Below are 17017 nucleotides of genomic sequence, written 5' to 3'. Positions count from 1 at the left end.
ACACTAGTGCATCTCTCCTTACAGGGAGGAGGAAATGAGAAAGTAATGGTCATATTTCAAAGCCACCTACAGTGCAGGTGGCATAAGATCTTATCTGACAATTATATTTGAAGGTAGAGACTTTAATGAAATCACTTTAGTATTTAGTGATTGACCTACTTCAGATTATCAGCAAGCAGTTTAGCCTAAGGAGGTAGGCAGACTGCAATATTTCACTTTCTGGCCCCCACACTGTTTAACACTACCACAGCATAATTGAAAACTTGGTCCAAAAAAAACCAAACCAAACCAAACCAACCAAACAAAAAAAAAAAAAAAAACAAAAACAAAAAACCAAACCAAACAAAAAAAAAATCAAAAAAAACAGGAAAATGTAGATTTCTTTAATGCAGACTATTTCATCTTTTTCAGGGCCCCAAAAGCATGAATAAGTCTTTATGCCTTGCCCAGTTCTGTACCCATGGGCCTCATTTTGGCTCAGCTCAGGGGCAACAGTCCCTGCCTGGGCTGTGCTAGAGCCCCCTGGCCACAGTCCCATCCCTAGGGGGGCCACCTTGCTCGTGCTGATCCTTCAAGTCTTCTTTTGCCTTTTTCTATCAGCATGTGCTCCTCTACAAATATTTAACATGAAATAGCTATGAAATAGTATTGACACAGGTATGATATGACATGATGAGCCCACACAGAGGAACACAAACTGTGAGTGGTGCAATGGGCCCTGGGAGAAATCTCTGTATCTGTAGGGTTTGACCAAAGAGAAGGTTCAGGGTCAGCCTCAGGCTGACCCAGCTCTGTCTGGAACAGCCAAAACAAATACCTTGGTTCTTGGTTTTCCCTCATTTGCACAGCAGCACAGCTCACTCTCTGCTTCCCACACCTTCCTTCCTCATAACTTTATTTGTGGGTTAAGAGAAGTCTTAATGCAAACAGAAGATGCTGTTGAATGGGGTTTCAAAACTAGCAGGGACCAGCATTTCAAAACTAGCAGGGACCAGCAAGCAGCTGCTGCAACATTTTTGGTGAGCTTATCCTTTAATTTTATCTGGTGTGTGGTATTTGGTCAGAAACCTGGAGTCAAAAGCAGCGGAATCCTGTGAAGGAGTGAGTGTTCTAGAGAAAGGCTCTGGGTGAGGGGTTTCCCTGCAATTTCAGTGTCCTTTTACCTCACCAGGAAGCAAGCTCTGGGACTTCAGGAGACTGGGGTATTATCTATTTTTAGTGTTTGTGGAATACCATTAATTTGTTCTGTGAGATTTAGCTGCAAAGTCAGGAAGGAATAGTTATTCATGAGGTCAGTGTGTGCTGCAGGTACTGGAACCATTAAATATATGAATAAAGTATAGGTAACTTTTCTGCATTTAGACATATATCGTGGCCATATTTGGGGAATATATTTGGGTAGGGAATTCTCTCCTTGAAGCTGCAAGGTGAATCTCTGTCTCATTATTTTGTGTCTCTATATACCCTGGAGGCACGCAGAAAAAGCATGATGTGATGGGAGATTCAAAGTGAAGCAGGCAGACCTGCCTCTGTGACCTGGCTTTAGGTTCTTTCTGCACCCACACAACTGTGCCTGTCCCCCCTGATTTCAGGAAAGTACCCATATGACAGCATTTCACTAAGCTGCCTCTCAGGTTTGTCACTTCTCCAAAATCAGGTTGAAATTTTACAGGTGAAACTTAATTCCATGTTTTCTCATTGTTTTAGGTCAGCTTCAATAAGAATAGAATTAACACTTGTTATATAACAAATGATTAGTTCTATAAAACAACGTGCATAAATTTTACATTCACAGGAATCCTAATATGCAGTAATTTTTGTTTATAATTTCTACATTACATCATATGAAAACCAAATGTTTTCCAAGTTCTATGATTTATTTGTTACAGTTTTAGAGTGGTCCTAAAGGCTGCATGTTAATTTTTTTTAGAAATTTTGGATTTTTACTGCAGCCAATCAGAAAATTTCTGCAGTTAACAGAGCTGATGGAAAAGCAGGTTTGGAAAACAACTGTAGTAAAGCTGGTTTTCTGAGGAAGAGAATTGATTTGTTAAGTTCCACACACAGCATTGTTACTTTTGGTGGGTGTTTTAACATTATAGCATAATGTTGGCATGAGCTATCACCACTGTCTGTGGGTATAACCAGCTAAGCACACTGTGTTTGATACTTCAGGATATCCTAGTGTCTGTGAGTCTGTGCTAATAGTCCAAAGTTATGCTGTCCCTGCTCAGAAAGGAAGAAGCCCAAACTGCCTGACCTTGCAATTCTGCCCATTACATTTTAACTTTGGTATGTTGTCTCATGCTCCTTCTCTGGAATGAATTTTTTTCCATTTCTGCCCCTCTTTCAGATATGGATAACAGGGAAGGGAACAAATTTCTTGGAGGTCATAGCAATAAAACAGAATCTTCAAGGGGCCAGGAGCAGATCTCTAGTCCAACTTTCTGCTTGCAACCTGTCAAACACCATATGAGAACAGCTATGCCTTTGCTTAACCATGTCTTGAAAATACTTAAGGATGGTAATTCCAAATCCTCTTCAGGTAGCCAATTTAAGTGCTTCACTATCTGCCAGTGGAGAAATCAGTGGTGAATATTTCTCAGTCCAATTCTCAGTCATGCCAGATGGTGAAACAAGACCTATCAACAGAAGCTGTTATTTGGCAAATTGAGATTAGATAATCTCTAAATCCTTGGAAGGAATTACAGACTGAAATGAGAAAAACAAGGAGCAGCCCCAAAGCTGTTCTGGAAAAAAGGAGGCAAAGGACAGTAGGGAGCAGCAAGCAATTGCATGGATTTTAAAGCAGGACAAGGTTAGTTTTTTCCCCACAAACAAGTTAAAAAAGCAAATCCCTGTTCTGAAAACTTAAAGTAATTAAAGAAGTCACAGTTATAAAACTATTTTCCTTCAGAATATACAAGTGAAAATTAAAGCCAACCCCATGATTATAAACTAAGTGTCTTGGTATTCAAGAGTGGATTTCAGTAGCTTATCTTCGTGGACTGTTTTTCATGGTGTGAAACTACCTGATCATGCCCATAAACTTGCTTCCATTTTCTCCTTCTCTCTGCTTTGAGCTGGGAATGTGCTTGAAAACGTCCAGCAGACAAACATTTGCGCTGGGAGTCCACATGGCTTTAGGACCTTGTCACCTGCACAGCTCCCTTGCGAGGCACTGCAGAATTCCCCTCTGTGATCCATGGCACACACTGCAGTGGTCTGGAATTCCAGCTTCCAGCATGGAAAATATGTTCCTGCCCTCTAAAGCAAAGCTCTGAAAGGGCTGAAACCCAAGCAGAGCAATATCTTACAATGACATCTCATGACCAGCCTTCATAACTTCATCAAGGGCTGCTTTAGCATGTGAACTTGGCAAAATGATGTGGTGAGGCTCTTTGGCTGGAACTGCCATGGGTGCAGATGGACACTAGGAAAGAAACAGAGCAGGCAAAGAAAGGCAGAAGAGAAAGGAGGACACAAAGAGCACTGAGCTGAGAAGGTGGCACTCTGAAAACCAAAGCAGAATCTACTGAAAAGGAATGTGACAGAAACAAAGAATTTGGACAGTTCTGAAATGGCTTAAATCCAAGTGGAACAAGAGCCCTGAGGGACAGCCCTCTTCCCTGGCCTGCAGCTGCAGGAACCTCTGCCCACCAGTCCCTGGTGTCCATCTGGCCAGTGGTTTGTGCCCTGTTCAGCCAGGGCTTTGCAGTGTGGGGCTCAGGCTGTCACGTGGGACCGTGTCCAAAGCCTCATGGGGGGATATCTGGGAAAATTTCCCTGGCTGTGGATTCCAGGGCTTGGCAATTAACAGGCACTGCCTCTGAGCCTAGTCTCAATGGTGAGCTAAAGGGAACTATAAAACACAAATACAATTGGAAATAGAAAAGTATTAGTTGCACTCAGTTCACTTCTTCACACTGTTTTGGTCTCTATTTCATTAGATCAGTCTAAAAATGTTGATTTGAAATAAAAATACATGTTTTGCTCATATCCATAAAAACCTTAGCAAGAGTACAGCGTGGGCTGTGTAGTGCTAAGGTGGGCTGTAAGAAAAGAGCCAGAGAAAAGCAAGTACAGAGCTGCCATACTCCCTGTTAATCTTTTGCCTGTGAAACATTGGCTTGGACAAGACTTTTATTAAGATGCCTCATCTAAGCTAGAGGAAATTTCATCATGTAACTTCTGTGGGTGATTATCAACATCCAGTTTCAGGCAATTCTGAAGTCCTAAATCTGGATGGAGGACAGAATACACTGTATAAACACCACATGTCCAGAATGTCTTTTGTGTGGTACGGGCTGTTTTGTTGGGTTTTTATACCCTGTTCCCCAGTGTAATGAAGAGGTTTCATACACAATTATAGAAATACCACATTTTGTGAGAGTGGGGTTGGAATGTGTCATCTACTCATGCACAAAGCATTGAGGAAGAAACAGCACAGATATCCATTTCTGTTATTCTGTCTGCTGAAAGAGCAGCTTTGGGGTCTACAAGAAGTCATTTTACAGGTTCTGAATGGTTTTATTTGACAGGCAGCATGCAGTTGTATGCATCTCAGAAGGCAGAAGAAAATATATCTAATTACATTTTATAATACAGTTTGAAACATTATTACAGTGGCCATTGAGGTAGTGCACAGTGGCTTGCTGTGTCTGTCTGACAGAAGGAGTTAGTTAAACTAATTAACACAGTCTATCAGGATGATCCAGCTGGGTCATGTGAGGGGAGTGGGAGAGATTTCAGGTGCTTGCTCACTGGCTTTAGCACATGTACAATTTAGCATTGAATGCAAAATACACACATTTTTTGCTCTTTTGCCAAAGGTCTGGGACACGAGCGCAAATGAATGTTCATCTGAAAGGTCGGGACCTCCTTACTCTACAGAACTACACAGCTGATGAACTGAAGTATTTGCTGTGGATGGCATCAGATTTGAAACAAAGGATAAAGCACAAAGGAGAGGTAAAATGATTTAACTGTCATTTTGGTCCCTCAGATGTTGAAATAAATACTGTTCTGAAGAGTATTGTGAGAAAGCCTTTCAGCTGTCATGTCCTAAACAAAATCTCATGAGCTCTTAAATACTGTAAATCATGTGCTACAAATCAAAGAGCCTTCCTGTGAAGTTTGCAGAGATGTTCTTTAAACACTTCAGAAGACTTTGTGAGTGGAAAGGTTAAACAGGTTTGTGCAGCTAACTCCCTGTTGTCAGCTAACCTCATCCATCCACACACAGCATACATGCAGCACTAAATATAGGAAAGAGAAGACAATTCCCTTCATGGGATTAAATTAGTGTCTGAGTTTTCCTTAATGCTGGCTCAAACTGAGTGCCAAAATGCAGTTGCTTTTGGGCCTAGAATTCCTTCTTTGCCTTTAACTTTTCCACAGCTAATAAATTTATTGAAGGGCAGGAGAATAAAACCACAGATAAAAAAATCCACTTTTTGCAACTTTTTTAATGGTGAATTAAAATGTGCAACAAGTATTTCATACTTTAAACTGTATAATGATTATAAAATTGAAGTGCTTTCATTTTTCATGTTTCAGTATTTGCCTTTGATGCAAGGCAAATCTTTGGCCATGATTTTTGAGAAGAGAAGCACAAGAACAAGATTATCTGCAGAAACAGGTAGGTCTGAGCACAGTAAGGCTTCATGTGAAACTGTATACATTGAGTATGTACTAAGAAACACTGCATAATTTTGCATTTAGCAATTGCTACTCAGGAGAAACCTAAACTTTGAAATCAAAAATTAGAAAAGAATGGTGGCTACTTGTGTTTCACCTTGCATTATTAATTTCACAAGCACATGGCTTTGGTCACTGAAATTTTGTCAAAATCTTGCAAAACACAGTAGATCAGAAATAAAGTAACAGGCAGAAGTAAGCATTTCTGGTCTAAACTCCTAGTTGTACTGGCAAGATATACATTTCCTAACATCTACTTCAGTAAGCATCACAAATTTAATTTTGTGCAAGCTCTAATAAATATTTTCCTAATGTAATATGCATTACCATTGTTACACTTCAAAGTATGTGTTTAGACTGGAAATCACAGTAATGCCTTTATATAAATTCAGGAGAAAAATTAATATGATTACCTACAGGGGAAGATAACTTGATGAAAACTCAAGGGTATTAGCCTAATAATATCAGGCACTGGAACATTTTTCTTTTAGGTTACAGTCCTGCCAACACTGAAACATGTACATATGGTATCTTTATTTGCATGGTAGTTGTTCTGAATTCAGTGGCACTGCTGAAATAAATCATTCATCATTCATAACATTCATAGCATTCATAGCAGGAAATAACTCTGAAATGGTGATGCATCAAGGAAGCTCTTCGCTCATTTAAATTGACCCAGCATGCCTCACTTTCCCCTAGTGAAGGAACAGGAAACCTGTTGAGTATTCACATTTCTTTACAAGCTGTAAGAGAGAAGGTAAAAATAATGGAAGGAAAAAGCAGATACGTAAACTTCAAGCATTTCTGAATTTGCCTTGGTGTTGTCTGGCACAGCCATTTGTCTGCTGATCCTGCTCTTTAATCAGACTTGTTGCTTTCTGTTTTCTTCAGATAATGAGGACTTACTACTGTGCATTCCCTTTCTGTGAAGACCACCCACCTTTTAATTCCTGAGTTTTTAGTCCAGTTTCTTGTTGCCTGCCATCCTGGTATATGGCCAGGTAATGAATTCTCTGGATCTGTTTATCCTTCATTCTTCTGTATTCTGAGGGAAACACTGCTTAGTCCTTGGCTTTTGAAGGCTTATGGAAGGGGGAAGCTCAAGAAAGTTCAAATGAATTAAGTTAAGGAAGGGAGTTAATGCACATAAATTCATCCAAGAGAGAATTAAGCTTCAGTGAAATAAAACAAATTTATTTCTGAGTGAGAGCTTCCACAAGGGAGTTTAATGCAGTTTAGCTTCTTTGCATTAACTTCACACCTTCAGTTAATTGGTCTTAAGTCTGTTAAGCCTAAGATTTTGCTTCAAAGGCAGACTGAAGTTTTTTCAGTCCACAAAAATTCTATACATTTCCGCTGCATTTAATATGAATAACTCCCTCCAATAATTTCTAATTCAAAACAAATGTGGGGCCACATATGTTCATTTTGGCTAAACAAGATAATTTAATACAAATTTTCTAATGTCTAGTGAAAGTGGACAATTGCAGTGGACTCACTGAAGTGTTTATTTATGAAGTTCCTGAGACATCTCAAATAGCACTTCCCAAGAGCTGACCCTTCAATAACTTGAGAGAGGGCAAGGTCCTGGGGATGAGATTAATCTAAACAAACTTTACAACTCTCAGAAACAGCTAAATCAGTGGATTTCATTACAGAGTAGAGACTTGGAAAGCACTGATTACAAAATCTTCTCTGTCCAGTGTCTAGGAGTTTGTTGGGACATATTAACACCATGGGAGTCTTTTCAGAATTCCTACTGTCCCTGCGCCTATAAAGAACAACATTATTGAAAAAGAAATAAACAGAATGGTTGAAGTTGGAAGTAATCTCCAAAGGTCATCTGGTCCAATCCCCTGCTCAAGCAGGGTCTTCTAGATCCAGTTGTCCAGGACCATGTCCAGAAGCCTTTTGAATATCTCCAAGGATGAAGATTCCACAATCTTCTTTGGCAACCTATGCCATTGTTCACTCAGCTTTTCAGTAAATAGAATTTCCTATTCAGAGGGATCTTCCCAGTTTGTTCTCACTGCACTACTGGAAAACACCTAGTTCTGTCTTCTTTGCCTCATCCCTTCAGGTGTTTATATACACTAGCAATATTCCCCCCTGAGCCTTCTGCTCTCTAAGCTGTGCTGTCCCAGCTCTCTCAGCTTTTCTTCTCATAGAAATAAATATGCTTCAGTCCCTCAGCCATCTTTGTGACCCTTTCTTAACATGGACATACCAGCTGTATCCAGTATGTCCATGTTTCTCTTACTGAGGATCCCAAATTCAGACTCTTGAGGTTTGGTCCCACCAGTGCCGTATGAAGAGGAAGGTTCACCTCCCTCCACCTCTTGGCAGCATTTGTCTGGTGCAGTCCAGGACACCATTCACCACCCTTGCTGGAAAGGTACACACACTGCTGGATCATGTTCAATTTGTCCACCAGGACTCCTAAGTCCTTCTCTGCCAAGCTGCTTCCCAGCTGGGAGGCTCCCATCATGTCCCTGTGCATGAGGCTGTTCTTCCTCAGGTTCAGGACTTCACATCTCTCCTTGCTGAACTTCATGGGGCCCCTGTCAGACCATTTTTCCAGCCTGCCAGGATCCCTCTGGACAGCAGCATGACCCTGTGATGTACCAGCCATTCCTCCCAGTTTTATGTCTTCAGCAGACTTGTTGAAACCACACTCGATCATTGAGGCCCTTAACACAGGTGTTAAACAGGACTGGACAAAAAGGACCCCTAAAGTACCACAGGTCACTGGTCTCCAACTGGATTTCGTGGTCACCACTCTCAGGCCTGGCCATGTGGACAATTCTGAACCCATTCCATGTTCTGCTCATCCAGCCCAGGCATCCAGGGCTTGGCTAGGAGGATGTTTTGGGAGAGACACTGTCAGTGGACACAATGAAGTCCAGGCAGACAAAACCCACCACCCTCCCCTCATCTACCAGGCCAGTTATAGAATCATAGAGGTTGATCAAGGTGCTCAAGCATGACTTCCTCTGGGTGAAGCCATGCCAACTAGTCCTGATGATTTTCTTGACCTTAATCTGCCTAGAAATGGTTTCCAGGATTAATTGCTTCATCACTTTCCCATGGATCAAGGTGAGGCAGCTTAGTCTGTATTCTCCGAGTCCTCCTTCTTGCCCTTATTTAACTTAGGGGTGACATTTTTGCATTTCTCCCAGTTGTCCAGATCAATTGAAGATTATCAAAACATTAATTTATGACTCATTGTAATAGATCAGTTGATATTTAAGGTTTTCCAACATCCTGTTTTATTCTAATGACATTGCAACTGTACTGAATAATATATGGTTCCTTGAGGTATAATTCATTGCCTCTTTAATCTTGTTCTAATGTGTATTTCTGAAATCCATATAATTTTACCATTTCTAAGATGAGTAGTGATGTTGTAAGTTTAATGCAGAACTAGAAGTAACTTCCACAGAGTAGTGGCAAAGTAAATCCAGTCTGTGAGCCTAGTAGATTTATTTCTGTCACTGGCTATTTTATTGGAAAATGTGACGTATCTGCTATTACACTGGAAAATGTCACCTCTTCACAGTCAGAATCCCATACCCATTCTGCATAAAATCTTGTGTACTTTTTGAAAACAGAACTATTCACATGGTCATACATTACTTGTAAAATAAACATCCTCAGGCATGGGACAAAGGTGAATGCTCTGTTTTTGTTATAGCTTTGGTGTAAAATATTCTGATTGTCACTATTGCTCTTAGAATATATAGCTGCAGTTATGTTTTAGTGAATAAGTCATAAATAAATCCAACCATTTCACAAATACTGAATGCAGACAATATTTCACAGGGTAGAAATGGAGAGAAAACAGCGCAGGTAGGAAAGCTCAGCCTCCCTTCTTTTGTTGTACACTGGAATATACAAGATCTTAACAGCCTTACAGGGGTTCAGAGCCACTGGCTTTAGTGGAATTACTTCCAACTCACTCTTCCTACACAGTGGGGTGAGAGGAACATGATGGCCATGCCTGAAGACTGCTACACAGAGTCACAGAAATAATTGCATCATAGCATATGAACTAATGTAGTGGGGATGGTATTACATGGCACAGGTACAGGGTCTGTTTTCTGTTGGAGTGGCTAAGTATTATTTAGCTTGGCCCCTTTACAGAGGGCCAAAATGCACTCTTAGTTTACTCTCCACTTAAAAGGGTAGCTTAAAAATAACTTTTAAAAATTGCTTATCAGTTTTTAGTTTCTGCTTTAGGGATATTCTGTAATTGCTTCCTAGGAGAGTTCTTTGTTATCAGTCTAAATGGAAAAATACTTTCTATTTTGTAAATCTGGGCAGGCAATGAGGAAATTAATAAATGCAAATCCATATGTCTTGAAATTCTGAAAAAGATCCTTCTTTTGAGTCTGAGAAGATGACTGTGTGTGTCTCCTGGTGACAGCCCCAGAACTGTGTAGCCAGCCTGTGAACTACAGTATTCCTTTTGGCCTCTTTGCCCCACATAGCAGGGACAGCCTGGGATGAAGATTTCACTCATGTCCTGTCTGAAAGAGTCTGAATAAATGGGGTCAATAATGTGCCACAGCACGAGGTGTGAAAACGTATTTTGAAAACTAACAGTAGTGAGAAGTGTGGACATGAGGTAATAATCTATTCTGGATTTGCAGTATGAACATTTAGTAGTTTGTTGATTCATATAAATATTTAGCATGTGGCTTTGGATATGACCAGGTTGTGACAACAAAGAGGATTAGATCTCCCAGTTTAACACAGCACTCCAGTGTTTATTTGCTGAATTGGTGCCTGCATACCTTCAAAAATCATCATTTTTTTTTCCCCTTTCTACTGGTAGTCTGGATGAAAGAATCTGAAACGATTCTGTCTCTGCAACTATATACAAAACTAGAGCATAGAGCTCCTGTATTTCCAGATGGAAAGTTTTCAATGGAAATATGTTCCCAAGCCCTGCACAGATGGCCGGTTCATGAGCAGAAAGCCCAACACATCAGGGCTCTGCTATGTACACAGACTCCAGGTGGCAGCTCTGACTGGGCTGCCTGACATCTGGCAATTCTGAATAAATGTTCAGATTCCCATTTTTTACCTGGGTATCATTTATAGAAAACAGAACATGTCCATTTGAGCCTGCCTGGATTGTGAGTCATGTACCAAAATGTATGCATTTAGAATCCTAAAATGCAGAGCTGCTGTATTGTGTGAAACTTGCAGGAATAAATCACTGACATAATTGTATATGACTCCAAAAAATATATATAAGAATTTTGGAAGGAAAAGCTACTGCCAACAACAGTTCATCCTTGAGGTCTTGACTTAAAAATTTGCACTGAATAAACAGGCTGTAATGTGTAGTTTGCATACACAGTCCTCTAAATACAGTGTTTGTGTCTGAGCTGCAGAGGGGAGGTGAAAAAAGCAATAGTAGAATAAATGGTCCTTCATTCTTAGAAGTCTTCTGTGTCTGACTTGCAATATTGTTGCAATTTGGAGCAATCCTTAAAGAAAACAACAAGCAATTAAAAAGAGCCGATTTAATAAAATGAATGGCTAGGGGAGCAGAAATTTGCATTTCATCAGGGACCTGGAGCATCATTACTTTTAATCTGACATTTAAGGAAATTGAGGCATCCAAAGACAATGATTTGCCAGTATTGTTTTTTCTCTATTGTATTTTAAACTCCAGAGGCTGTCTGAACTGATGTAAAGCAGAAGACCTCACCTCAACCCTGCTGCTGGCAGGAAAAGGTGGTTAATAAGGGTTGCTCTGTGTGAAGAGCCCAGCTGTGGGGCCCAGACCTGCTGCCTGTACCTGTTGGTTTTATCTGTGAAAGGTTTCAGTGTTCAGTCCTGGTTTAATCCTCTTTAAAAAAGTAACTGTGGGACAAAGTTTGTAATGTATGACAGACCTGCACAACCACTGTGCTAAAGCTGTAGTGCTGAATCTGTCGGCAGTGCCATCTAATGGATGCAGCCAGCCTGAGCAGCTTTTGACCTTTTCTTCTAATTTTAATTTCCTTTTCCACTTCTTTTTTTCTCTTTTTTCCTCTCTCTTTTTATTTTTTTTTTTCCTCTAACAGCATGAAATTCATCAGCATCTCCAACACATCACAGTTTGGTAAAAAAAGTGGGGGTCTCTACTTTAATGTGCTATGTGCAGCCTTTCTCTTCCTGGCAATATAAAGATGGGCTTCTTTTTAGATTTTTGTCACAATAAAAGACTCACAGCCCACAGTGTTTTCTCAACAAGGCTGTTTTTTCCATAGTAAAACTCTCTGAAAATTTCCTCCATCAGAAATGTGAGTGACAGGGCAAAATCTGCCTACAGAACATTTCTGTACTGAAGGGGAGTTGTTCTTATCACACAGAAAATGCCTTACAGGGGCACATACAAACCTGTTCAAATCGTGCACTTTGTACATCCCCAGCTGTGGGACCCTGTGTCCTGTGCTAGGCTTATGCTAAAGCATCTGTGACAGTTCATAAAGCAGTCCCATCAGGCCCCATCCTCCCAATGTGTGGCCATGAGGGACTTTACACTCAGGTTCAGTAGAAAGAGGCTTCAGACTTAAACCAGGCGTGGTTTAAGGCAGAGAGACTCAGATGTTGGTGAAAAGATGTTTCTTGCCTGTCTGTCAGATGGTTGCTTGTGATAACTTTCTATTGGTGGTGCAATTAAAATAAAGCAGCAGAGAAACTGAGAGCTGCCCTTGAAATGTAATATGTCTTCATTCACTCTTCAGACACCTTTGTAGTTCCCCAAAGTGTTTCATATTCTTCAATGATGCTCAAGTCTTTCTCCTGCTCACAAATGGATTTTATTCTTCATACCTAATCCATCCAGTTCTTTGGACTACTGTTGCCGCCCATATTGCTTGGTTTTATTAAGTTCAGAGGTGGTTTACCCCAGTTGCTCCCCGGTCATAAAGAACGGTTTGTCCCCAGGTGCCCATCATGGTAAACCCTTCCCATTTTTCCAGATTGTTCCCCATCCATCACCCTAATCCTGCCCCTAAGCCCTGTCAATCTATGTGAACCCCCACCTTTTGTTCCAGTTCTTTCCTTGCCTATCATCCCTTCCTCGACGCCCTATTGATTGTACAGTTGCTTTCCCCCCCCCCGGGTCCCTACCATTGGTCCTGCATATTGTAATCCCCACCCTTAACCCCTCCGTTGCTGTTGTCCCATTGGTCACCATACGAGCCGCCCACGGTCCTTAAAACCTGGCGCATGGGGGTGCCCAGGGTCTCGGCTCAGACCTCTCCCCTGTGATCCCAGCCCTGCACCTGTTGGAATAAACTTGTTCCTGGGAAATAGGGAGAGCCTGAGTACTCTTTCTCCCTTCGTCACAACCTGTGTCGCCCTGCGAGCCACAACGCCAGAGCGCAGAGGAGCTCTGGAGGTTCCAGGTTGAGCCTCGCAGTGCTTGCCTGGTTCCCCACTCCTGCCGCTGACATCGGCCACAGCTAGCCGAGGCAAAAAGGGGCCGAGCGGGCAGCGACAGATGACGCTCAACGCGGGGCCTCTCGTGAGGCGTGGAGACCCCCGGAGAAGTCGGTGAATCTACGCACTTGTGTGGATTTTACAAAAGACTGTGAGCGGCAGCTACCCCGGTAGAGCAGACTCATTTTTGTCGAGTGCTGCTCCCGGGGATCGAGGTGGCAACCGTCGACGTGCCGACGATCGCCTCGGGGTTTGTGGACGTCTCCTGCAGCACCGGTCTGGAATTGGGTGAGTAGCCCCACGTGGGGGACGAGGGGGTGTGCAAGTGTGTGCAGCTCCCCCTGCTGTGTGTTGGTGTGCAGCTCCCCCTGCTGTGTGTTGAGAATCCCTCGGGGAGGGAGTGTGGGGTAGCCCGGTTCAGACCCGTACTTTGTTACGTGTGCCTTTAGCTGCAGGGGGTGGTGGGAACTGCTGTACTGGGGTTAGAAAGATGGGCGCACGTCTGTCAGCACAGCAAAAAAGAGTTTTCTACCAAGTTGTGGGTACCCTTGAAGGAGAGAGTAGACGGTTTTCTCGTGGGAGGGTGAAACAGTTTGTGAGATGGCTGTTCCTGCATTTCCCCAACTTCACCCCAGACAGAGCAAACACCGTAGAGTTTTGGAATGAAGTCGGAATAAAGTTAACAGAGTTAGTGAATGAAGGAGATACATCGGCTGACAAATTTGTAACATTGTTTATCTTAATTCAGTCTGCCGTAATAAAAGAAAAAAAAATGATGCAGGAGCAAACGCCACAAACTGCCCCAGTTTCCCCAGTTTTCCCATCCCCGTGTTCCTCTCCCCCTGATCCCGAGTTGAGGGAGACCTGTGGAGCGACCTGCAGGGCAAATTGTCCTGTTCAGGGTTCCCCCAAGGGTAACAGGATCCCGGGCTCCCCACGTCTCTCCCAGAACCCCTGTCCTGGTAGCCCTGGCCAAGTTACCAGAGCACTTTTCCATTCCCCCGTCTCCCCAGTTACAAACCCTCAGCTAAACATTTCCCAAGTTGCAAGTCCCCAGTTTTCACCCTCAGATCCCCGTGCCTCAGTTTCCCCCAGTTTCCAGTGTTCCCCTGTGTTCCCCTACCCCTCTCCTAATCCTCAAGAGGGCTCCCGGAGGGCACAAAATGGCGGGGACCACATGGCTGGGACCTTCCCTTGTGCCTCTTCTCCCCATAATCCCTTTCAGACCCCCATGAACAACCCTTTCCTCCCTAGCTCCACCCCTTCTCCCTACCCTAACTCCACCCAGTTCCCCTCGAAAACCTCCTCCTCCTCAGGGGCGGGCCCCTCTGAAGTCATGCACCTAAACCCCGCCTTTTCTGATTGCCGCTCCTCCCCCTTGCCCTCCTCCTCAGTCGGTCCTCCAGTCCCGCCCCCTCCGGCTCCTGGTTCCCACGCCCTTTCTTCCGGTTCCCACGGTCCCACACCTGGTTCCCATGCTTTGGGAGCTAGAGGTGGTAAGCCTGGAAGCCAGAACCCGGAACAGGTAGAAATCCCCCTTGCCGCACCGGTGACTTTTCGTGGAAGGGGTGGGCGGTCCCGGGAATGGGAAGCCCTCTCCTTCCAAATTAAGAGGGAGCTGTGCAAGGCACAGAAGGAGTTTGGGAGAGGTAGTGAATATTTTAAAGGTCTATTAAAAGCTACCTTTTCTGCAAACGAAATGGTGCCCAGTGATCTGAAGGAGTTGTTTTCCTGCCTACTCTCCACAGCTGACTTCAGGTTGTGGAAACAGGGGTGGAAGAGATCATTAGAGACCATCCTTCCAAGCCTCTTGCACAGTATTGATGGATGTATAGATGGAGTCCCTCTGACTTTAGATCACTTGTGCGGTGAGGGAAATTGGGACAAGCCAGAGGAGCAGGCCAGGGTATTACCCCAGCCTGTCCTGATTAAAGTCATGGAGGCCGCAGAAAAGGTTTTCAATACATTACCTGAGGAGGGACCCCAGATAAATTTAATGAGTATTTTCCATCTCCCTAATGAACCTTTTAATAAGTTTATCAATAGATTGCAAGCCCAGGCAGAGAAGCAAGTAGAAGAGGCAAATCTACAAGAACAGCTTGTATTAGAAGTGGCAAAAGCCAATGCCAATGACATTTGTAAACAGATAATTTTCAGTTTGCCTCTCTACCCAACCCCGACACTAGACATCCTCATCGAAGCCTGCTCCAGGAAGGTGCCGATGATGGGGATGTCCAGAGCCATCCCACCGCAACAGTTGAGACGAGCGCCTACTGTAGCAGTGACGCAGTTTCCACCATCACCAGCGCGTCAACCACTGTGTTTCCGCTGCAGGCAACCTGGACATCTAGCTAGGGACTGCCCGGCAGGGCATCCTAGCCAAGGGAGCAGTGCGGGGGCGAGGGCAAACAATACAATAATAAAAAAAAACTAGGGGAGCTGCGCGAGCCTGCCCCGCGCGAAGCGATAAATGGGGCAGGCCTTGCGGGGGAGGGGGGCTTTTTACATCAGGCTTGGACACCCAACCGGATGCGACATCTAACCACCACCAAGGACATCCTCTTTCAAACCCAGCACTGGACAGTAGTTGCTGTGGATCCACTGGAGGGAGGCAAGAAAAACACTGGATGTGACTGTAAGTACATCGCCATCGGGGACACTAAACACACACCCCCAGAGATTGAGATCTCCCCGATCACCTTCCCAGAGGGTCCGGAAGATCTCCTCCTCTTAGCGCGCTGCATTCACCCACCATATTTTCTCCCGAAGGGGCACATCATAGCCCAATATATTCCTGTCCCGGAGGGAGTCCCAGTGGACGACCACGCACCAGGCGTCTACTGGACAGAAATAGTGGGTGAGGACAAACCCATCATCGATTGCAGCATCAAGCAGGGTGCGGAATCTGTCCATCTGAAGGGTCTGCTTGATACGGGGGCAGATGTGACGATCATCCCCCAGAGGAGATGGCCGTCACATTGGGAGCTGCAACCTGTGGCAGGGAAAATTCAGGGTATAGGGGGTACTCAATTAGCGCAAGTATCAAGGAGCGTAGTGCAAATTATGGGGCCGGATGGGCAATTGGCAAACCTGCGCCCATTCGTTGCAGATTTTCAGGTTCCCTTGTGGGGGAGAGACCTTATGTCACAATGGGGGGTAAAGATTGAAATCCCGAAAACCCCTCGGGATTTTTAATAGCGGCCACTGTAGAGCGCCCCTTCCAAAAACTTGATTGGACCACTGATGAAGCAATCTGGATTGATCAGTGGCCGCTTCGAAAAGACAAATTAAGGGCGCTCAACGAGCTCGTGGAGGAGCAATTATTAAAAGGTAATATTGTAGAGACTACCAGCCCTTGGAACTCCCCGGTATTTGTTATCCGGAAGCCGGGGAAAGACAAGTGGCGGCTCCTTCACGACCTTCGTGCCATCAATAAGATCATTGTTGACATGGGACCCCTCCAACCAGGGATGCCTACCCCAACGATGCTCCCCCGAAATTGGGATCTGGCCGTAATTGATATAAAAGACTGCTTCTTTCAAATTCCCTTGCACCCTGATGACGCCCCACGGTTTGCCTTCTCGGTGCCCACCCTCAACCGAGAAGCCCCAATGAGGAGATTCCACTGGCGGGTGTTGCCACAAGGCATGAAGAATTCACCCACCATCTGCCAGTGGTATGTTTCCTCATTGCTGTCTCCCGTGCGCAAAGAGATGGGGGAGGTCATCATCCATCACTATATGGATGATGTCCTAGTGTGCGCCCCCCATGACGATCTACTCACCCGATCACTTGACCGAGTGGTTAAGGCTTTAACATCTGCAGGCTTTCAACTCCAGGAGGATAAAGTTCAACGGATGCCACCCTGGAAGTA

At 43.9% G+C, this 17017-nt stretch overlaps 1 protein-coding gene across 1 annotated transcript in view; it reads left to right on the top strand.

The window, feature by feature from the left end:
- Positions 1–920: 920 nt before the first annotated feature.
- The window catches only part of OTC (ornithine transcarbamylase), a 36051-nt gene continuing 19954 nt past the window's right edge, over positions 921–17017 (top strand). The window contains exons 1-4 of the mRNA XM_058829194.1: positions 921–1019; positions 1931–2010; positions 4827–4971; positions 5560–5641. Coding sequence (XP_058685177.1) covers positions 921–1019; positions 1931–2010; positions 4827–4971; positions 5560–5641 — 406 coding nt within the window. The remainder of the gene's footprint in view (positions 1020–1930; positions 2011–4826; positions 4972–5559; positions 5642–17017) is intronic.

This window comes from Poecile atricapillus, chromosome 1 (genome assembly GCF_030490865.1).
Source record: "Poecile atricapillus isolate bPoeAtr1 chromosome 1, bPoeAtr1.hap1, whole genome shotgun sequence".
Lineage (NCBI taxonomy): Eukaryota > Metazoa > Chordata > Aves > Passeriformes > Paridae > Poecile > Poecile atricapillus.
The sequence above is the reverse complement of the archived record's forward strand: the minus strand, read 5'-3'. Positions and strand labels throughout refer to the sequence as shown.